Source organism: Patella vulgata, chromosome 4, assembly GCF_932274485.2.
Source record: "Patella vulgata chromosome 4, xgPatVulg1.2, whole genome shotgun sequence".
NCBI lineage: Eukaryota > Metazoa > Mollusca > Gastropoda > Patellidae > Patella > Patella vulgata.
Window position 1 is genome coordinate 65,253,817 of NC_065882.2, and position 24,221 is coordinate 65,278,037.

At 33.0% G+C, this 24,221-nt stretch overlaps 1 protein-coding gene and 1 long non-coding RNA gene across 7 annotated transcripts; one reads left to right on the plus strand and one right to left on the minus strand.

Moving 5' to 3' along the window:
* Window positions 1-22: 22 nt before the first annotated feature.
* Window positions 23-14,744, minus strand: LOC126819065 (uncharacterized). Its single transcript, XR_007679482.2, has 6 exons — window positions 14,504-14,744; window positions 10,498-10,575; window positions 9,897-10,020; window positions 8,888-9,046; window positions 7,557-7,676; window positions 23-6,749 (listed from the first exon to the last, which is right to left on the minus strand). It is a non-coding gene; the product is annotated as an uncharacterized LOC126819065 (long non-coding RNA).
* LOC126819062 (uncharacterized) lies at window positions 14,553-22,934 on the plus strand. 6 transcript variants are annotated; one of them, XM_050546882.2, is made up of 6 exons: window positions 14,553-14,652; window positions 17,295-17,427; window positions 17,928-18,449; window positions 19,165-19,384; window positions 19,752-19,840; window positions 21,630-22,934. In XM_050546882.2, exons 2-6 carry the CDS (start codon window positions 17,321-17,323, stop codon window positions 21,709-21,711), a joined length of 1,020 nt encoding a protein of 339 aa, XP_050402839.1. In that variant the 5' UTR covers window positions 14,553-14,652; window positions 17,295-17,320; the 3' UTR covers window positions 21,712-22,934. The 6 variants fall into 6 exon arrangements, with proteins under 6 accessions (XP_050402839.1, XP_050402836.1, XP_050402840.1 ...); XM_050546879.1 differs by lacking the exon at window positions 14,553-14,652 and adding an exon at window positions 15,073-15,115 and having other exon boundaries at window positions 17,159-17,427; XM_050546883.1 differs by lacking the exon at window positions 14,553-14,652 and adding an exon at window positions 15,078-15,115.
* The last annotated feature ends 1,287 nt before the right edge of the window (window positions 22,935-24,221 follow it).

A 24,221-nucleotide genomic window follows, 5' to 3' on the forward strand; every position in this document is an offset into this window, starting at 1 on the left:
AATCAACAAGACGTAGTTATTTAATAAACCTTTATTAATTGCATTTTAGTTTAACAAATTTTAACATATTTTTATATATGTGCAAAAATAATATAACATCCAATATATGTATATAACACAAATTCTACTTCGTATACTGGTACATAAATAATGTATAGAGTCAGAAGCATTCAAACTAATTTACACATGTTATACATGTAGTTAAAGTCAATATCAATTTGTTTTATCAATTTCTAATCTATATCAATTTGTTTAAATTTCTAATTCATATCAATTTTTTCAAATTTCTAATCAATATCAATTTTTTGTTTAATACTAGTACCTATACAGTATATTGTATTTATCAATATTCCTGTTTAATTGTGCCATTATTTAGATTAAAGAATATAATTAATTATGTATAACTGCTATTGTGTATAACAGTTTAATGTATATTTTATGTGTACATACTACATGCCAATGTGTATACTGTCAGTGTATTCACCATGGACTGTATATTTCAAATCAAGATATTTCAACATTTTAATTATGAGTTATAGTTAGTGGTGGCATATGCATATGGTGTGTGGGGTCGAGTGGGGTCTAGTCTCTTCCATCACCCCAACCAACAAAAAAGTTCATATTTACACAATTCATGGATATTAGAAAGAGAATAAGTGAATTTTTGATGGTGGTATTTAAGGGGAAAGGACCTGGATCTGTCACTAACTTATCTTATTTATGATATATATTGTCAGGTTTTCAACATCAATCAAAACAATTCACTGTCATTAATAAAGCGGCATTATGGAAGATTAGATAAAGAGCTGACAGTTCTCACTGTAATAGTTCCAAAATAGATAAAGTAAAGGGAATATGCTGAAAATTTCAGTTAAATTACTTCACTCAAAGCCAACAAATCCTCATTTAAAAAACAATCGATTGTCATTGTTACCATAATAAACAATGTCTCGATTATCCATTTTTATGGTTACAATTCATCCATCGTTTAACCGCAGATCGGATTAAAATCTATTTAAAATCAGACCCATCAGATGGCATTGAGAGTTGATTATGGTCTTGTCATGTTAATAAATGTCTAATTAATAGTTAATGTAACATTTAAGGCCTAAAGAAAGACCTACAAGAGGTAGATTTAGTTCTTACGACATAATACCTGTTTAACTAGTAACATTAGATCAGACATTTTTCAATTCATTTCTCTTTCCTTTTTTCATTCCATATTTTATATTCAACCTGTCTCAGTTTAACATCTGACAAGCTTTATCATTGAATTGTGTTCTTACTATACAACAACAACAGCCAATGAAAATACAACTCTACAAATTGTTCACTGATCTATTTTGAAGCTCATCGGCCACACCAATAGACATAGGGTGCTGAATGTACACATGTCAGATCTCAATATTACATGTATGTAGTGAAGAAAAAAAAAGAATCAAGAAACGAAATGAAACAAATATATAGTTTAAATTAGATACAATCTATTGTCAATGCTCTTCATTTCTGAATGTTAGTGATTATAAAGAACAATATTTGTAAACTAACAGGGATGGAAGTAATATATTTACAAATAGGAAGTAATTCTTATAAATCCGGAAAGCAAAGCTAAAACCGAAGAATTTTATTTCCTCTTCAATGTACAAAATACCCACTTCCACATGATCAGCTACTTATTGTAATTTAACTATTTTACTAAATACTCAATTTAACCATTTTACCCATTTTTACCCATTAAGAATTTGATTAATTAACACATAAAACCTAAGACCAATTCCAATGATTTAAGTTGTTTTAGAATAAACTCAAATTAACATTACATCATATTTCATTTGATATCTTTTAATTATTACTAATATTTTCAACACACACACACCTACATTAACAGACAGAGAGAAATGGGGTTTAACATCCACTCGACACAAACTAGGTAATTTCGGGACTAACATATGGTTTAATTTTATTTCAATAATTCGCTTGCACGTAGGGTTCTTTAGCAGTGGGAGAAAACCGGAGGACCCGGAGAAAACCCATGAGGTTGGACAGGCGACCCTACTCCTTGCCACGTACAACCGGGGATTCGAAACCACGCCAGTTGACTCAAAGACAGGCTTTATGATACAGCGCGCATATGCTAACCATTCGGCCATCCCCCCCCCCCCCGCTACATTAGGTATCTGGTAGACAAATTTGGTCAGTTTTTGTCTTTTTTCCTAGATTTGATCTGACGAACAGAAATCAGAATTTTAACAACAAATTCCATAATGACTGTCACTTATTAATAGAATCAGCTGATCAGATTCAAGTCAAAGAAATGAGACTATTTCCTGAGCGACTTATAATAGCAAAATGGACTAGCCCTCTGACAATAATGCAAATACAACAAAAAGCATAATTTTGATGAGATCTGAACATAAATTCCACCCACCACTGAGCACAGTTTGGTATGATAATTTCAGAACTTAAAAGCAATGTAAACAAAGTATTAATACATTTAGAGGAAGTTGGATTGTTTACTAATTTTGGTTTCTTTTTTTTTTTATTACTGTGGAACACAAACAGGTTATATCTTTACGTATATTTTTTAACAAAGCTTGATTATCATCCATCCAAACAAATAAACATATGAAAGTATACATACACAGGTTACATTAGCTTCCATTTTACGTAAAAGGATTATGTTCATGTGTTTCTAAATAAGCAATAAAATATTCCTCCATATAAACCGATCATAAAACTTGAAAACTAACATTGACATATTCTATATATATAGGCTTGTATTTATTTGAAGCACACACAAACTTGAAGTCATTGAAGGCACTTAATTACACAAAATACTAACGCTATATATAATTTAGACTGTGAATCTAGAGGATTTTATCCTCTAAAATATAACTGTCAAGACATCAGGGAATTAAAATGATGTAAAGCTTTTATGAATTGTAAGATGATGAGGTAGATGATATTGATATCATGTAGAATCTTCTTATTATTTGAGACATCATAACAAAACATGCTTTCAGATAAATTATAAATGAAATTTTTTCAAGTGGTATAGCCTGGTTTTGTTTTAGAAGCAATCAGTAGAACTATTGCACTGTTGTAACAAAAGAGTAACAGTAGCCATAAAATATACTTGGTAGGTCAAACCAATTGAACTTTAGTTCTTGATAAATAAATTGCTATCAGAGTCTTGTGAATAATATTTGGTTTTCAAATTTCAAAGGTTAAAGGAGCTAAATTGCTAACATTTGGGACCTAGAAATTGACAAAAGTGGGTCGCAACGCATATAATACTGTAATATGAATGTATATAAACTGATTTACATTCAATGGTTTCAGTTTTTACTCCAATTTCAAATCAGTTATGTTCGGCGAAATAAGCCAGCAGTCTCAAGCGAGTGCAAATTTCTAGCGTCTGGTTATTCCAGTCTACATACGCCGTTTGATTTGGTGCAATATGTCTAGCCTCGTCCTTCGAGTCTCTTGATACAACTGGGGCTAAAGCGCATTATGGTACACGATTCGTGTACCAATGGTAAAATGTTTATTTTGTCTTAAATATTGGATATCAAAAGCCCATCTTTTTCCGGTAAGATCACAACATGAATGTTGATTTAATTTGACAAATAAATCGTGTTTTCAATGTTGAAGATTTTGGATGATATTGAGTTACAGACTTAGCTACTTTAAAAATATGGCACTAAACGCTTTTAAGATGACAAAAGAAGTAATTTCTGTTTTTAAATCGTTTCCCCTCAAGATAAAAAAGCAAAATATCAACAAGTGTTCTTGAAGATCAAAAGATCATAGCAACTATTAGCATGGTAACTAGTAACTATTTAGTAATTTAAACCATGCTGTAGTTCTGATGATTAGAACAAAGAAATGAGATTCAAAGTGAAACACAATAAAGTAAATTAACAAAAATGATTATCATACACATATTCCCTTTAACATTCATTCCACAAACAAAACAAAACAACATGTAAAATTATATAATCACTTGCTCAAAGACTTTCAAATTAGTGACATGTTCTTATATTCATTCACAAAAGGGTTAGATTTAAAAATTCTCAGAAAAAACAATGTACATAACAGACATACATGGCACATTTATCCACACTAAAAGTCAACCAGCTGTTGCCAGGCAAGATATATAACAGACATACATGGCACATTTATCCACACTGAAAGTCAACCAGCTGTTGCCAGGCAAGATATGCCCACATTTTGCAATAGATGGAAAAAGAACAAGCAAAGAAAAACCAAAAAAGCGTGATTTTTTGTACATTCGGGGGCCATAATCCAAGAAGTTACGGTCTGAAATGCGCGAATATTGAAAGGGACTGAGAGCCTTGGGATATATTTTAAGTTCCATCAAATCTGGATAAAAATTGTGACCTGTACAGGGTCCACAACCTTCGTATTACATAATTGAACATAATTTGAGTACAAGGAGCGGCCATTTTGTCCTGCAGTTTCAGTCCGAATTTCACAAAATTCGAACTTAACCATTATAATGGTGTAACGGTGATATATTTAAACGCTTTTTATAAATCAGATAAAACTTGTGACCTCTGGAGGGTCCACAACCTTCGTATTACATACTTGTACACAATTTGAGTACAATTTGGTGCAATGGTGATATATTTAAACATTTTTTTTAAAATCGGATAAAAATTGTGATCTCTAGAGGTACCACACGCTAAGAACGTGATTTTTCATTCAATTAGGGGCATTAGGGGCCATAATCGGATAAAAATTGTGACCTCTAGAGGGTCAACAAGCTAAAATCGTAATTTTTTTGTACCATCAGAGGCCATAATCCAGAAAGTTACTGTCCGATATGTGTGAATATCGAAAGGAACCAAGATCGTTGAGTTATAAACATATATTTTAAGTTTCATCAAAATCAGATATAAATTGTGACCTCTTAGAGTGTCCACAAGCTAAAAATGTGATTTATTCGTACAATCAGGGGCCATAATCCATGAAGTTACGAACCGATACATGCCATTATCGAAAGGAACCTATGTTCCAAGTTTCGTCAAACTCGGATAAAAATTGTTACCTGTAGAGTGTCCACAAACAAATTGTGGATGTCCACACAGACAGGGGCGACAACAATATACGTCCACATAAAAATGTGGGCTTATAAAAATATAATGCATAAACATTGCTGATATAAACCATATTTAATCAAATTTAAATAAAGGTAATAAATTTCATAAGGTTTGATACCAAATTTCCTACCTAAAACACAGGCGGATAATGCATTACCATAAATGTCAGTTTGCAAAATTAATTTGGAAAAATCTTTTGTAATATATTATTAAATATGGTTTATATCAATTCTTGCAATGTAAAAATAAATTTGTCTCTATTAAGGCCTTGTGGCATAAAACCATCAACTTGAAGGCTAGCATAGTTTTATTAGGAGAGAGAGGAATGGCGGTTTATGCGCACTAAACAAGTTTTATTATCTATCAAGAGATCATGGGCGAAGGAAGCACAGGGGTAGTAGTGTATCTTCTTTGTTGAAAATTTTTGAACATGTATTGTGAAATTGTAATCTTGTTATCCTTTCAAAACACATAGAGACACCATATTCTAAATTTGCTCCTTTGTTACTACCCTCTAAAAGCTGCCTTGCATCAAATAGCTTCTAGCACAAGTGCAAGAGATTCAATATCCAATTACTATATCTGATACAGATATAAATATAATTAAATCCAGATCAACTTGATGGAGATTATGAGTACAAGGTGTTCTACAATATCCAAATTATGGAGGAAATGTTTAGATGCAATAACGTGAAAAAATAAAACTTTATAAACAGACAACAGAGCTTCGAAGAATATATGGTAGCCTTCAAGGATGGTTTTGCATAATAAAATGGTCAATAACATTCTCGGTTGAAGAATAACATTCAATCACTGGACTAGAATCAATATAATCAATAAAATCAAATCTTTATAACAAAGATGGGGGAAATATAATAGCTCCTTTAAAACTGAAAATTATTATAGTCAAGTAATGCGTAGATACCTTTTTTTACATATCTAACAATATATTGCAAAGAAATCCAATTTTTGGACACACAGCATTAAATTGCCTCTGATATGATTTTTTGTTGGCCAGACAAATCAGAGCACAAAATCACATTGTTAACACAAATTTTACACAAAAGTAATTCAAATTTGAAACTATGCCTATGTTAACCGACCAACAAAAAGTCTAACCATAGCATGGTATTAGCCACAATCAACCACTTTCCTAACAGTAAATAGGCATCTTCCTAGTGCAAAGAATATATTGTTAATGTATTTCCTTAACTTAAATATATAATAACACAAAGGAATAAAGTATGAAGACAATGTGAAAATTACGGCATATTTTTTCACCATCTTTATCCCATCAACTGACCAATTAAAAATCTTGGTATTACATTTATTTCGGTCACCAACACACTTTATTCCTTTCTACTAATAATACTAAATCATTTAGGTACGAAATCAATATAATACTAAGATTATAATAATTAGTTTGTATAGATTATAAAGAATATATATTTAACATCTACTAGTTAAAAGAAATATGTAAGGTTTATTTTGGTCCAGTACGATTCAATGTTAAGCTTCAACCGCTGATTGCTAATCAACTTTAATTGGTTGTGACGGCCTTCGGTAGGCAAATAATGCAACAAATTTACCAAGATTTACCATTGTACCAGGTATATTTGGTCCCTGTAATATAAAATGATTGTAACTAACAAGTGATTACATGGAAAGATTGATCCATTTAATGATATTTATTCTGTTTGAATTATTTATATAATAAAAATAATGACAGGATGCTGGTAAAGCCTAGCGGAGTCTTTCTTTAATTACATGTCAGATGCTACAAGGTTGGCTTTTTATGTAAATACACACCATCCTACAGCTACCTATATTTACAACGGGGTACATTGCAATACAGGAATTGGAATCATGAGTTTTATTCCAAGCCAACCAGTATGAGGATCAAAGATGCATCAGTGTGCTTACAAATCTAGATCTATTACTACTGGCTGTGCAGTTTATCTCCGTACAGTGGTATACTTATATTTCACAAGGAGATTAAAATGGTTACCAATGCAAGTTAGCTTTCTGTTGTTTACTTGTTATTTGTTGAAATAAAATGAAATGAACTGAAATTTAACATCCTACTGTCCTGCACCGACTGGGCTAATGAAGACGGTCATACACCATGCAGTGTGCTATGGCCTACTCTTATATTGAATTCCAACTGCAAAGGGTTCTTTTACGTGCACGCCAATGTGTATTCGGGACCTCAGTTTTTCGCCCCATCCAAACTACTATATGTTGTCGCTTGCCAGACCCTCTGTACTGCATCACTGACAATTAAGAGGGATCCATGCAGGAAAATCCAAAAGAACTTATCTGACAACACCGGGACGGAACATGCAACCCTTAGGTTAGCGAGCCAACAGCTTACTCACTGAGCCAATGTGGTTGCTTGTTTTAAAACAAAATATTTTGATCAATACTTACGTAAATATATACATCTTTGAGCAAATAACCATAAAAAAACCATGATACTGATGCTAAGGAACACCCTACTAATAATGATACTGACATACCCTCTGAAGTACCTTGTTGTACTACAGATACCTGTAACAAAAAAAACCATTTAAATTGAAGCGACTAATCGTCATTTGAGGGATTTTTGCAATAAAATTAATTCAGTTTGAATCAGTTTATTACACTTTAAAGAAGTTGATCATCATTTGAGAGATTTTGAATCCGCTGCAAACAATTATAATACTGTAAAAGATGTATCTGTAAAATGGCAAATAAGTTCAAAACGGATCACTCCTTTTCATTTACAACCATATAAAGAAATAAAATTTCGCAAAACATAAAGCATCCTCTACTGACGATATAAATCAGCCAGCTCCACCTGTAAGATTTGGGTACAAACAATATTTTGATGTTTCTCTTTTTAATTCAAGCCGGAGATTATCCAGTGTTGATATTTTGGTTTCGTCATCTTATCAATCAGGATTCATGATAGACTGATACAAACCCCACAAAAGTCCTGGTGTACTTAAGAATACATAGATAAGAAACCTCATCTCTCAACCATCCATGTTTCGAGGTAAGAGATAGTGCTATATAGATTCACCTGGCCAAGCCCGATCCATATCAGATCGGACTTTCAATAACCATTTTTCTCTTCAAAACAACAATTCATTATTGTTATTTATAACATTTCTGCCACATCCAACTACATGTACAGTTAAGCATATAATCCTACCTGACACGGGTACAAACAACCCCTTTGAAATCGAAGCGATAATAGCTGGCTTAAATTTTACATCTTTGCGTCATTAAGGTGGGGCTAATTATTATGTCGTGTACAACAGCCAATCAAAGTACTAACCTGATACGAGTTGTGCAGGACTAATGCACTGTATTTATGAATGTCCATATCAATATCAATTTTGATAAAAATAATGCCGGATTCACTTTATTGACAATAATTGCATATAGATGGAAGTTGTTTCACTAGATTGGGCTGTGTATGTTTAATAAGTTATAATAGTATAAAATTAACTTATTCTTAAGATGTTACAGGCATTAATACCGAAATTAAGTTGCCAAGTGAAACTAAAGGCACCCAATCATAGCTAAAAACAAGCACATCAGTATATCTCAATGTTTAACGTACATGTAGCTAGGGAATACACAGAAAACAGATTCATCAACAACCTTTTCCAGTAATGTTTTTACAAGAAAGTGTGAACAGATGCTGACCAACAAATCTGTGCAATGACAATAAACAATCACATTAATATTTTATGTTGGTAACACATACTTACAATATCTAATAATGGAGTTAATGTAAGAATATTGGACCATATGAACATGATTTGACCTAATGTAGCAGTCATTTGACGGGCATCAAGGATTGATCCAACATATTTTAAATGTGCTCCAGCTAATAGCATCATCACAACAGCCATAAATACACTTCTGAACTGAAAATCATAAACAACAAAATAGAAACATAAAATAAGAGAGAGAGAGAGAGAAATGGGGTTTAACGTCCACTCGACACAAACTAGGTCATTTCGGGACTAACATATGGTTAAATTTTATTTCAATAATTCGCTTGCACGTAGGGGTCTTTAGCAGTGGGAGGAAACTGGAGGACCCAGAGAAAACCCACGAGGTTGGACAGGCGACCCTACTCCTTGTCACGTACAACCAGGGATTTGAAACCATGCCAGTTGACTCAATGACAGGCCTTATGATACAACACGCACGTGCTGAAACATAAAATAAAACAATTGAGATATTGCATCTTGCATTAATAGCAGAACTAATTAGTTTATGACTGGTGTCAACAAAACTTTAATATTTGTGTTAAAAAAAAAATAATACTGTACAATGAGTTCATCTTTTGGTTTGCATTTTTCTTAAAGGTTATAATATAGTAGTTCCAATGAATTAAAATAATCTTTCAAAAACAAAATGTCAAAATGCACACTGGATGTCACTTGTACACGGTTTTAACAAATCTGCTTTTAGAGATGCATAAAATTTGGTGTCCAAACATAGCTTATAATCAACTTTTTGGGGTTTTTTTAAGACTGGCAAATAAGAAATGTCATTTATAACTTGCTATGATTTCACAACTGAATAGAACCTCTAGGGGAGATAATCAATGGGACTGTTTTTCATAACATCAGTTTTCAGACAATGCTGGATAGGGACATATGGAATTAATATACAAACCTTGTCTAGACAATGTATATTGTCATATTTGTAATTTACATAGTCTATACATTTTATGACATGAACTTATTGCAAGACAAAATTTCTTACCTTCGTTTTACTAACAAATAAATAAACAAGGATATAAAATCCCCACAGTAAAAAACCAACACTATTTATAATAAATAGAGTATAGTTTCCAGTCAAGGTTCCATAACAGGCACCAAACAATGAACTGAAAAAAGTACCACAATGTATATCAACGTTCAAATCTTCATGTCAAATCTTATAATTAGTCTTTGATAATAACTGCAAACATAAATATCATTTCTTTCATTTCAATCTGCTCTTAAACAAATTTGACTGTGCAGAGGTTTCTTCAATTCCCTAGTCCCTACCTAAATCTTCTTACACAGCATTTATTTTATGTCCTATCCGACTTACAATATGTAGGTATTTTTACAATATAAACCATTCTACCAGAGCAAAGTTCACAATATCTTCATCTTCAAAATGTCATCTGGTGTCATGATTGCATAAGTCTAGTTTGTTGTCCAGATACTTTGTCATCTATTTATTAGAATCAAGAGAATTTAAACACAGGCTGGGTCAATGGTTTTAATTGTCACGATGTGTTGATTTATATTGAGGACGTGATTACATCCATATATAATAAAATTGAATATCAAGTACATTTAGATTCATTACTTACTTCATGGTACAGATCAAGAAAAATATAAATGGAACATCTTTGGTACTTTTCTTTTTATACATTGTATAACATGCTGGCCTGAAAAATATTCATTAAATAAGAATTATTAAATGCATGTACAGGTAGGTTTCCTTAGTGAGTTCGTTGACAATGTTTATTGCCAATTATATTCTATGGATACTCTGGAACTAAAAATCTATAACATAAATATCTCAAATTATAGTCACCCTTGATATGATATCTTTTTATGCTCCCCCCCCCCCCAAAAAAAAATAATAATAAAAGTCTTATCAGATAATTCTTTGATTAACTGGAAGTTCTGAAAGCTAGTGTAAATCCAGGGGGGTTGGATGGCCGAATGGTTATCACGTGCACACTGTATCATACAGTCTGTCATTGAGTAAACTGGAGTGGTTTCAATTTCTCGTTTGTATGTGACAAGGAGTAGGGTCGTCTGTCCAACCTGATGGGTTTTCTCCGGGTCATCCAGTTTCCTCCCAAAGACCCCTACGCGCCAGCGAATTATTGAAATAAAATTGAACTATGTGTTAGTCCTGAAATGACCTAGTTTTTGTTGAGTGGACATTAAACCCCATTTCTCTCTACCTCTATCTCTCAGTGTAAATCCATGAAGGTCAGAGTTATGTGATCTGTTAGCTTTGTTTTAGTTATAATTCTTGTCATTTTATTCTGGATTAATTAGAGTTGAATTAGAACCCAGGCGGAGCAGGTTGATGAGGGAATTACATACAACCAGTATCACTTGTGATTTCTGGTCAGTGTTATATCTGATTAATATTCCTATAAGAAATGCTTTGATGGATTAGAAAGTTTTAGATACTGTGATATACAGTTATACCAAGATGTAATATATCATATGACTATATATTATCATGATACTTTACTAAAACATATTGATCAATGGGCAAATATAACCAGTTATTTGGTGTCAGTCAGAAGACAAATACATGTACAATATATTTGTGCAAAAGAAAACAGGAACAAGTTGATGTTTGTTTTAATTACCAAGGATTATTTTGAAAGTATGTTAATCTTATCAGGCTTTTCAATACTGCTATAAATAGATTGTATAATCAATGGAATCCACATGAATGTCAGTGGGCCTATCAATTGCAAGGAGTGTTGACCAATGACAGAAAATGGTGATCTCTTTTTTATCAAATAAAAGATTAAAATTAATACCACTGACATTTTTATTTTAGTATATTGATGCACCTAATAATGATAAGCCATATAAATTGACCCTAATTACCCTAGACCTGATTCTAGATAAACAGATATGTTATTATTATTCATTTCTCATATCAAGATGAAAACATCAAGGCCCATTATCACTGTCCTTAATTCAGATCTATCAAGTTTATATAAAATTCAGTTCTTCTACATGTAGGTCAAATAACAAAAGAGACAACTTCCCTCTATTTACAATGTAAGAAAATATATATGTGTATGTAGGTTATTAAACTATAGTAAACTATATAATACTGTAACTCATACAGGTAGTAAGCTACATCCTGGAGTTAGTTAATTACCTTAAAGTACCCAGTATGATTTGCTTGGTAACGAAATAAAAATATAATGGAAAATTAATACAAAGATTTATCGAGATATAATACATAAAAATTGTACATTTTTTAAAAAATCATATCCTTCTCAACATCTTCAAAATGTACAGGCCTACTTCATTCAGATAACCTAATTAGGAAAGCATAGGTAATCAAAGATGCATTATATAAGATTTAGATAAAGAGCTGACCGTTCTTGCTATAATAGTTCAAAAATATATCATGAAAAACGAATACATGTAAAGAGTTGACTATGGGCTGGATATGTTAATAAATGTTTAAATAATAATTCATATACATGTAACATCTGAAGCTAGAAAAAAAGACCTAGGCAGATTTATTGACTAAAATTTTCAGCATATTTTCTTTTCATTATCTATTTTTTTTAAACTATTATAGCGAGAACTGTCAGCTCTTTATCTAATCTTACCTAATGCTGCTATAACTGCCATTTATATTTATACATACTGATAATCATTTTATCAATGAAACTTTAAAAATTTTAAAAAAGTAACACAAGATACAAAATGTCAAAATTAAAGGAGATAGAGCTCTTTGATTTAGGTCACAAGGTGTTGAATTGGGTTGATCTGATGTGTTCTAGTTCATTCACATAAGCTACATGTACATTTAATCAATTAGAGGAGTAATTTTGTACAATAGCAATCTATTACAATAACTAAATACAATGATCATTATCTTTTGATGTCTTTGAGGGTGTTATCAAGGTTCTGTAACTAACAGGATTTTAGGGACATGAATTTGAATTGAAACATTGACTTTCTGACTGACTTGTTAAACATTTAATAAATAACTTATCTTAATATATTTTCTTATACATTTGGATGATCTCTATTATATCCAGAGGACTACATTTCATTCTTTATATCCCTTGACAACAAGCATCGGATTCATTTTGCTTCGAAACACTTGTTTGCTCTAAAATGTGGATAAAGACTACCCTTGCCATAATATTAACCCTGTTCAAACCCATATATAGGTGCAATTCCTGTAGAGATAATGTATCTAACTATATAAACTGTTTTAACAATGAAAAGATCTCTGAATGTTCATATTTAACCCTCAAACTCAGATGTACTAGCTTCAGCTGGTCGGTTCCTGATTATTCTTGATTTTATTCTGACATGGATTGAATCAAAAACAAAGCAAGGGGCTACTGCAGTATTCTCTTAAAAATGACAATAGCAAATCGAGCGATCAAATTAGATTCGTACAAGAGGAGACTCGATTGGGTGGACTGCATATGAACAACCTATCCCTGCTTACAATACAGACACTTTTTCGTATACATGTATGTTCCAACAAAGATCGAGCGATATTTTGTATTATATATTGAATGGAAATAGTTGGGGGGTTTTATTGTGTATTGTAATGTGTACTAAAAGGGTGTTTATCTCATACCATGTTTGGCTATTCAAACAAAATAAAGTGTTGAATTGGGTTAGGCCTACATGTAATCTATTAGTTTAATTATTTCAATTAGTGATAGCTAGGGCAAGGTCTATTTATATGCTGGTTTGTTTTCTAATTAATAGTTTTCTTTTTTTACTTTATTAAACTGTCACTGGATATTACTGTAGAACGACCCAAATCCACTATTATTTCAACTCGTATAATAATAATCTATATCCATATCTATATTTGATAATATACCGTTCTTTATGCCAAATTGGCATTTTTAATTTAAAATCATAACGTTTTTGTTATAAAAATGTCCCTCAAATTGCAATTTTTAAACAAGTGATTCCGTACAATGCATGATTTATGGCCCTTGGTTACAACTTCCAAACTTGCTTGGAAATCGCATTTTGAGGGGGAATTTGACACAAAAAAGTTATGATTTTAATGACAATTTAGCATAAAGGTCAGTATAATAGTATTTTATCAAATATAGATATAATTTATTGTGATATGAGTTAAACTATGATGGATTTGGTAGCAACTTCCAAACTCGCTTGGAAATCGTATTTTGAGGGTCATTTTGACACAAAAATGTTACGATTGTAAATTAAAAATGACAATTTGGCATAAAGAATTAAAGAACGGTACTGTTATATTATCAAATATTGATATAAATTATTGCTGTATTATTTGAAATTTTAGTGGATTACGGTAGATTGGGGTGGATTTGGGTAGATTTTGGTATATTATTGGGATAACTCATTGTCCCTGGACATCATATAATCTCATCAGAATTTTATGACATGTATATGTGTAGCCTAATTAATTAGCAATATTATCATTTCGCAGATCAAATCAATAAATCGATATCGTGACTTTTATTGTTTACCCAAAATCAAAGAGATCGTATTTTAATGATGATTGATAATTGGAATTTACGATAGATAATTGGAATTTACGATAGGTAAATTTAACTAACAACAAAATGTGTATCTTACAGTCCCGATGCCATCATCAAAAATGTGACAGCTGTGGTCCAATATTCCACAATTGATAAGAGCTCCATTTTGTCTGTAATTCAGTTTTTTAGCACCACAACCTGTCGTCTGCTCAAGATACAGTCTTTTTATGTGGTGCTATCTTACAGGTAAGTGTATTTATCTCGTCATCTCACATTATTATTTACACACGCTTCGGGTCATCTTTACAATACACAACAACTTGTCCACGTGTTTCCCCCAATAAAGTGTAATGGTTATCCAGTCGCACCAACGGTTTGCCATGAAGTATTTGCGACCTGTATATTCAAACCTATTTTAGAATCAGCCATTATTCATGGGGTTAGTCAAACGTCAAATCAAATTGAAAAACAATTTCATGACAAATACGTCTAGCCTTTTATAGCAACATTATTTAACTAAACTTAAGGATAAATACTGATGCATAAGTTTTTAATATTTAAAATATTATCAAATATTATTAAAATATCTCTCAAAATTTTATTCACCAAATAAACAGAAGTGGATTCTTCTGATGACGTCAAGCAGGTGGCGCTATGTTGTGTTATGTATTGCCCGATATATGGGAAATCCGTTGAATGGTATTGCCGAGTAAGAGTAATTATATAGGAATTTAGTGCCTTTCTCTTGAAGAGTAAGACATTAGATTAATGTTGTTATGTAATAGTGTTCCTTTCTTTTTCATAAAAAGTGTAAAACCAAGACACCGCAGTGATAATTGAAATAAATGTATTTTTGTGGTACATTGTAATTGCTGTCGGAAGCCTTCATCATTATTAGACATTAATGGCGTACTTACTTGAATACTTCACTTTAAAGATGGGTTCCCAGAAAAGTATTTATCGGGTGGTTATTTCCAATAAAAGTATGGTAATTTTGGTATATGGAAAGTAGAGATATCCAATCTTACTAGAAAAATACTGGATTCCCCAAAAAACACTCATGGAGCATATACAGGACAAAAATGTAAGGGTTCCCCTAATCAACAGCCCGACGATTAGGAATTTCCGCACGCGTGATGTCAAAGGTCACACGCGAACATTGAGCGCTTGATGTACAAGTTGATAAACTTTATGAAGAGTCAGACGTACAACACTTTCTGAGATAAAAATGGCGGAAAAAGATGCGGGTAGTGGATAATCCGAGATTTTAATTAGGATTCGATATTTGTAATAAATAGTAAGCGATTAAAGACAACATCGTCTTATGTATACAATGAATTCTCCTCTGACTTCCAAGAGAGGTAAATCACGTGACGTAGACATGACCTGGTTTGATCGAATTTTTATAGCAGGACATTCCTTCGCAGTTACAATGTTTGAGAAGGATTGAAGCAAAATTATGACAAATTAATTAGTTTGAATATGTTTTTAGTTCGTATATACCATTAAATCACCCAGTTTGTACGCGGGAACCCATCTTTAAAACATACATTGGCCAATGAAAGCCTAATGTGTACCGGTATAAGCTCTGTTACTTTAGTGGGGTGTTTTTTCAAGACGTACTTGACTGACATTTTGAATTTGATAATCCAACTAAATTTATTATTATGGCAATTTATTGTTTGTCTACTACAGTATTACATGTAACTTGATTCTGTCTTTATCTTTGCTAATAACAGTTGTCATATAACTATAAGTTAAATAAGCCCACATAGTACATTAGCGAATGTCCAGAGTTTCCCTTAGAAAACCAAATAGAGCAGTTGACACATATCATGGCAGGCTATAATCTTATGTTGTACAGAGCTAATCTTATGTTGTACAGAGCGTCACAATAATCAAGAATTGAAACTATGTGTAAATCGTGGATCTAGAGGTTTATGGATAGGGTAAAAATTTAGATGATTTAATTAAACATGCATTATGCAAGAGCTAAATCTGCATTAGGCCTGAAATGTTTTCTAAGGTATTAATCAGACATTAATTAACTGATCCAGGCCTTAATCAACTCTCGATGGCATCAGATTTCTCCGATATTAAATAGATTTGAATGGTTCAGCGATACTTTGATTTAATCAAATATGGAGGACCGAGACTTAGCTTGGATCAACCAGTATGGTGGTTGAAATTATTGCACACGTCTGTCAAACCTTCAAAGGCTAATATCTTCGCTTACAATAGAGTAATTTGAATGAAATTTTCAAATTATTCATTTTACATCGTCTACTTTCGAACTATTATAGCAAGAATGGCTAGTTCTTTATCTAAATCTTACATAATGTATCTTTAACTTAGATACAATTCAAAGTTTTTCATGTCTAATATAATATTGGAAAATACTTATATAGGAATATACATCCATAAAAGGCTCTGCTCCATTCTATGATTTACAATGTAAATTATTTCATGTTTTGTTGTGAAAGAATACAAATATTGGATCTGGTTAAATCAGTGTGGCACTGTAGACTTAGGGGCAAGGGCCCGAGGGGCAGTTGGGCAAATCAAAAAGGTAGAAGAGAAGCAGGTACCGGATAAATAAAAAGAGTGGGGTTAAGCACCCTTCTTTGCTGATTTGGAGGAAACCATTACTATAGCCTACTGTCATTGATAATATTTGAATGAATTACCATAATATTATTAGTATTGACTACAATGTGAACCTTTTTCTTAATTGGCAATGTTTTTGCTCTAGGTAAGCTTTTTGTGTAACAAACAGTCCAGCAACTACATATTTTATTCCCTGGCCACTGTATTGACAGTTATTGCTTTAACTTACTGTGTTATTGATGTTGATCGTTTTGAGTTTACCCATATAATATATACTCCAGTTAGAGATTAAAGTAGAAATCTGATCATGCCACTAGCTGAAGAGAGACAGGGTTACTTAGGTAAACTTGAAGATAAAACTATAAGTGAACTCAAGGATTTATTATATCTACAAGAACAACTGCTGTCTAAACAGTAAGTATTGATTGGGAAAAATAAACAGTGATTATGTTCTGATGTAATGTAAAGATATTTGGCAGATGTTATACAACTTTCTTTACATCATCACAAAGGATGAGCTGATTTACTAAGTATTTCATTACATACTTCTAGCATCAAGTGATATATTTGTAGGCATAATAAATACCATGCTATTCAAATTGTGGTCATGTTACATTGTCAGATAATAGTATTTTTATCTTTATTAGTTGAAAAAAGTGTTATGAATAGCTTATAGTGGTTAGAAATGCCACTCCTGGCAAACATGAACTAAAAAATTTAATTCCTCAACAAAGAAATTTGTAGTTTCTAACAAATTGTATGACCTGGGCCTGTATGTTTGTAGATCATGTATGGTATTTTAGTAAGTTTTTGTTCATTTTATATAATTTCCTAAAATTAGCCAAGGACGTTAAACCCCATTTCATTTTATTATGAAGTTAAGGACATAAGATAATGTGTTTCTTTATATTTAGGTCGTTTTTGAAAAAGTTACCAGATAAAGGTGTTAAAGTGAAGCAGTTTGCCGATATATTAGAACGATTAATTCATGAAAAAACAGCCATTGAAAAATCACAGTCAATCCATTCTTCACACATAGACAAATCTTCATCAGACATCATAAACCTTACATCTGCATTTTCATTGAAACAAAATGGTGATTTAAGTGATAAAGTTACACTGGCACCATTCAGTCAGTCTCATATAAAAGACAGTAATAATGACAATTTGCTACGTTCACTCATCAATCCAGCGGCCTTCCATGGTGGTGATCATAAAATAATTATCGATGAACGAGAAATAAATTCGAGTGTTAAAAATGTTGAACAAAACATGGAAGTGGAAGATATGTTAAGTGACTCGTTCCAAAAAGTTAAAGTTTCAGATAGTGTGGAACCTACAAGAACATTTGATAATTCTAAGAACTGTTATGAACTAGTTATTAAAAGAGCCGAACAACGTCCTAAAACACAGAAAGAACCATTTAAACCGAACAGGTATAAATTCTATATTATTAGACATTATCAAAATGTTTATGAAAACATGATGCCCTGGTGGTTTGTTCTTAAGGCTTCAATATCTACCACATTTTAAATCACCCACGAGATTAAAATCAGTAATTCATGTCAGGTTTTTGTAATAAATGGTAACACAATTTTACTACAAAGTAATAAAGCCAAAACAAGTCAGATGTTTTTCAGTTCCCTTTATTTAGGTTTTTGTTTCTGAATTTTATCTTTTACGGGACTAAACTTTATAAATTCTATTATTTTGCACTGGTCTTATTTGTGTATATGAAAGTTGTTCCAAATGTATGTTAGAAGTTCTATACCGTAGCGTAGAAGGGTAGTGTAGATTATCAGAAGCTTAACGCAAGATAACATTAAATTACCCAATAACCATCTTGAATAACAAGTACCGTTGTTACGATAATAAACAATCTATGCTACATCTTTTCAAAACTTCAAACAGTCATAACTTCACTCAGAATAAAGCAATTTGATGAAATTTTCAAGATATTCATTTTGCATTATCTAATTTTGAACTTTTATAGCAAGAATGGTAAGCTGTTTATCTAAACCGTAAATAATCTATCTATTAATGCTATTTTTACAGCTCCTTATTAATATCAAAAGTTGATGATTTACCTGATGAATAAATAAACATAGATCTACACCTTTTAAATTAATGCATCTTATTCTATTTTTACAGCTCCTTATTAATATCAAAAGTTGATGATTTACCTAATAAATATAAACATAGATCTAAACTAAATGAAAATACAGACTCAAATAATCCAGTTGATAAACTACAACATAAAAAGTATGAAGAATCGGCAGCCTATCCACCACGTTATAAATATGAAAAAGCAAAGTTAGTCTCAGATGAAGAATCAACAGAATTAATAAGGCAACAAGCAGCTAAACAGGCGGTAAATTTGTTTATTTACATTTTTGAAATGGTAATTCTCAACCCAAAAAAACAAAAGTCTGCATTTTTTGTCTTGGGGAGAGAGTAACTAGGTCATTTCGAGACTGACTTGGTAGTGGTATTATATCAAAGGTCCTGGAGAAAACCCACAAGGTTGGAAAGACAATCTTGTCAGGCAGAAGCTTTGAATTGAAACAATGTCACTTGCAATGGTAGGCATTATAACCTAAAGTGCAGGCGTTAGACCAATCAACCACCCATTATAACTGGAAACCTAATTTGAATTTAAATGAAAGTTTTAACATTTACAGTAAAAATTGAGTTTTTTGGAAGAGAGTGTAGAATAGAGGGTTTGTTATATCTTTCAGGAGTTATTAGCACAGAGAGCAGCTGCAAGATTAGCTGAGAGACTTAATATCAAAATGGGTCCTTATAAACCAAAACATGTTGATATGTCGTATCCTTTATTATTCATTGTAAAACATGAATCAATGAGTCATCCAATGTATAATTTAAGATTCAATCTATTAAACGTATACTGGTGACTGGATTGTCAGAGGCTTCATGTACCATCTGGTATTGATTGGAAGCTCATGTTACACTTATAAATAGTCAAGATCAATCTGTTTATAATACCAGTACTTTAATCCATTTTACAAGCACTGAATTTATAAATAACTTACATGTACATTGATAAGGTGTGGGTTCTATTTCATGATTTAAAGTAAAAACAACCAGCAGTTACATTTATTATTTTACGATGAAAAATTTATTAAATTAATTTACTAATGAATACGGAAATGAAATGGGGTTCACAATCAATATCCTACTTTTCTGCACCAACTGGGCTAATGCCATGCATTGTGCTATGGGAGAAATTTTGCCTCGACAACAAAATTGGGGCCTACTATGGTGGCTGTTAGCGGCCATTCAAATGAATCTAAATCGTTGCCTTGTGAAGAAGTCGACAAAATCAACCCGCAGACACGACAAAATAACCTGACGACCGTCGCCTTCATTTCGTCAACTTGTCGGGTCAATTCTGTCGACTTGTCGCCTTCGACTTATTCACAACCCGACAAGTCGACAAAATACAATTATTTCGACTTGTCGTGCAGCGACTTGTCGCCTCGGAAGTCAAACTCAAGCTTGTGCATTTGCTGATTGGATAACTTGCATGCGCACAGATTAACTTCCGAGGCGATAAGTCGCCGCACGACAAGTCGAAATAATTGTATTTTGTCGACTTGTCGGGTTGTGAATAAGTCAAAGTCGACAAAATAACCCGACGATCGTCGTCTTCATTTTGTCGACTTGTCGGGTCAATTCTGTCAACTTGTCGCCTTCGACTTTTTCACAACCCGACAAGTCGACGAAATCAACCCACCAACACGACAAAATAACCCGACGATCGTCGCCTTCATTTCGTCGACTCGTCAGGTCAATTCTGTCGCCTTCGACTTATTCACAACCCGACAAGTCGACAAAATACAATTATTTCGACTTGTCGCCTCGGAAGTCAAAGTCGAGGTTGCGCATTTGCTGATTGGATAACTTGCATGCGCACAGATTAACTTCTGAGACGACAAGTTGCCGCACGACAAGTCGAAATAATTGTATTTTGTCGGGTTGTGAATAAGTTGATGTGACAAGTCGACAGAATTGACCCGACAAGTCGACAAAATGAAGGTGACGATCATCGGGATATTTTGTCGTGTTGGCGGGTTGATTTCGTCGACTTGTCGCCTTCTTCATAAGGCGACGATTAAGATGACATTTGAATGGCCGCTAACAGCCACCATAGCCTACTCTTATTTTGAATTCCACTTGTCGAGACTTCATTTTTGTGCATGCCAAAGTGTATACTGGGCCTTGTTATCATTACATCTGAATGACCAGAGACTCCCCCTTCCTGCACCATTGAAAATCCTGATGAACTTTCTCAACCAACACCAGGATCAACAAGCCAGCACCCCACGCACTAAACCACTGTGGCTCCCTAAGTTAATAGGAGAATGTATAATCTGCTATTGAATAGAATAATGATAAACCAAAGATTTTAGGACATTTCAACTTATTTGTATGTACTTAGTAAAACTCAATATTTGTGGGTAACCTTCTGTAGCTGGTGCCGATTAGGCATTTTGACTAGAGTTGGGCTACAATACAAAATAAGTATAAGTTCTTTCTAAATATTAAGTAGTATTACTAAATTGCAATTTATATCCTTAACATTAAACCAACAGATATCGGCAAACAATAGAGAAAGATAGTGATGATGATGATGATGATACTGATGATCCAGAGATGGATGGATATCCTGATTAGATTAAAAGACTTGTTTTTAAAATGTCATTAAATTACTAGTTTGTTTTGTTTATGTAAGCAACAAGTCTGTATATTTTGGAGGATGAATGAGTGACAATGATTGTTAGTGCCATGGTATTACTTTTCATTTCCCAGTATGTTATGGACACTCTTAAGCCAACATTATCTGAACGTTAGACATTCACCTAAATGTAATGTACCTATATTCAGTAGCGGATTTAGATGAAGAGATATTCCCAATACTCCACCCACACGGCTAGAGGAAGATTAAAGTATGTTTTAAACACAATTGAGCAAAGCCAAGAAGGATGACGAATGTTTAAGTTTAAGACTACAGTGCATTTACGAATGGCTTATGACTGAGTCAAAAATATTATACACCTTGGCCAGAGGCCTCCTAGATCTTGAGACCCTAGGCTTCAGCCTGCCAGCCTGAAGGTTGCTTATATTTCTTTATTGTCCTGCTTTGAATGATGTTAAAGGAGGTATATTTAAATCAGCTCTGTACTTTTGTTCATTCTTTCATCTTTGTTTTGTTTCCCGAGAATTTATTTGTACACATATCAACCTATTGTAGAGGTTGTGCCTTTTTCTAATCATAAATTTCAGGCATTATTTTATGTTTCTTAGGAAAAAAATTCCACTTTTTTTAACTTAAATAAGCATCATGCGATGACTGAATCTTCTTGTTTCTTATTGAAGTTTCCAGATATAAACCAGTTCAGAAAATGTATTCTGATATTGTTTTAGTGAGAGGTGTCCAACTATATAAATTTTGATGTAAATATTAATTTTTAAACTATTATTATTGATGATTAAATATACATTATGGGAGATTAGATAAAGAGTTAGCAGTCCTCACTATAATAGTTAAAAACTAGATAATGTAAAGGGAATTTGCTGAAAATTTCAGTCAAATTGATCTACTCTGAACCAAGAACTTAGCGATTGAATTTTAGGCCTAGCCTCGATCATCATTACTAAAGTTGGTATGATAAAAACATAGTCTTGATTATCCATTTTTTGATTTAATAATCATTGAGCACTGAGCAGCAGATCGGGTTCTAATCCAATGACATCAAGCAGTTGATTATGGTCTGAGTAGGTTAATTAATGTCTAATTCATAATTTAGATAACATTTCAGACCTAAAGAAAGACCTTCAATAGGCAGATTTAGCTCTTGCATAATGTATGTTTAAATAAAGTGTCATATCATGTGTTATTGTCCTTTCTTCTTTTCTGTGTTAAGAATTTAAGGAGATGCCGAAAATGACAGTAATTTCATTAATGCCAGTCAAAACAAATGAAATGAAATGAAATGGGGTTTAACGTCCTACTGTTCTGCCCCAAAATGGGCTAATGATATCGGGAATACACCATACAATGTGCTGTGAGGGAAATTTTGCCCGGACAGCGGCACTACGACCTACTCTTATATCGAATTCCAATTGTCAAGGGATCTTTTATGTTCATGCCAATGTGTACGCGGGGTCATGTTTTTGTCCCATCCAAATGACTAGACAGCTGTCCTTGTCAGGCCCTCCGTCCTGCATCACTGACAAGGGGGAACCACGCCGAAAAGTTTGGATGAACTTTGTGAGCCAATGCAGGGATCGAAAACCCAACTTCCAGGCTAGCGAGCCAGCGTCTTACTCACTTAGCCACCGTGACCCCCACCAGTCAAAACAAAAAATGTACCTTTTAAAAAAAAAACATTTCCAGATATATTTTCTGATGTTCTCAATTTGACCAGGTAAGCATACACAGAAGTAACCGCTGCGATATAGGTCAATGTTCCTGCTTTGATTGATATGGTGCTTTTTAAAATGAAGAGGATAAAATATGAAATGACTGCAGTGACTGTAAGAGGCAAAGAAGCTAGGCGTTGGGTTTGGTTTGCCAAATTTACAGGCTAAATATTAACAAAAAAGTAGGTGTGACACCCATTCAGCATTGTAGGGTTCAGGCACTAAACACAAAACTTGGGCGTGCCCGGAACATGCACCAAAATCAATAGTTGGCGTCCTTAGGAATACATATGCCAAATTCCAAGATGATCCATTCAAAATTGCGGCCTGTATACGATAAACAGAAAAAATGGGCGTGGCTATCCTTCCCCCAATCCCCCGGAAAATTTTGAAAATTGGACGCCAACAAACGTGTTTTCCAGCCTAGTGTGATTGAGGACCTACCTGCCAGGGGGTCAAAGAGGGCATTTCGAGGGCTGAAAGCCAGAACTGCCTATCTCCAAAACTGACGTTTTGAGAAAATGAAGATTTAAAGTTTGATTAAATTTTAAAAATCAGATAATTGTTGGATTTAGATGATTTTTGGTAATTACGTGTGTATTAATAGTTGACAACAAATGATGAATGATCAATAGGCTTATTGCAGTAGTTTTCAATTTATTTTATAATAATGTATATAGACACTTCTGGTTGATATAAATTCCCCCAATATGGGAAGTCAACATTGGAGATATATGTGCATAATGCTCATACCAAGTTAT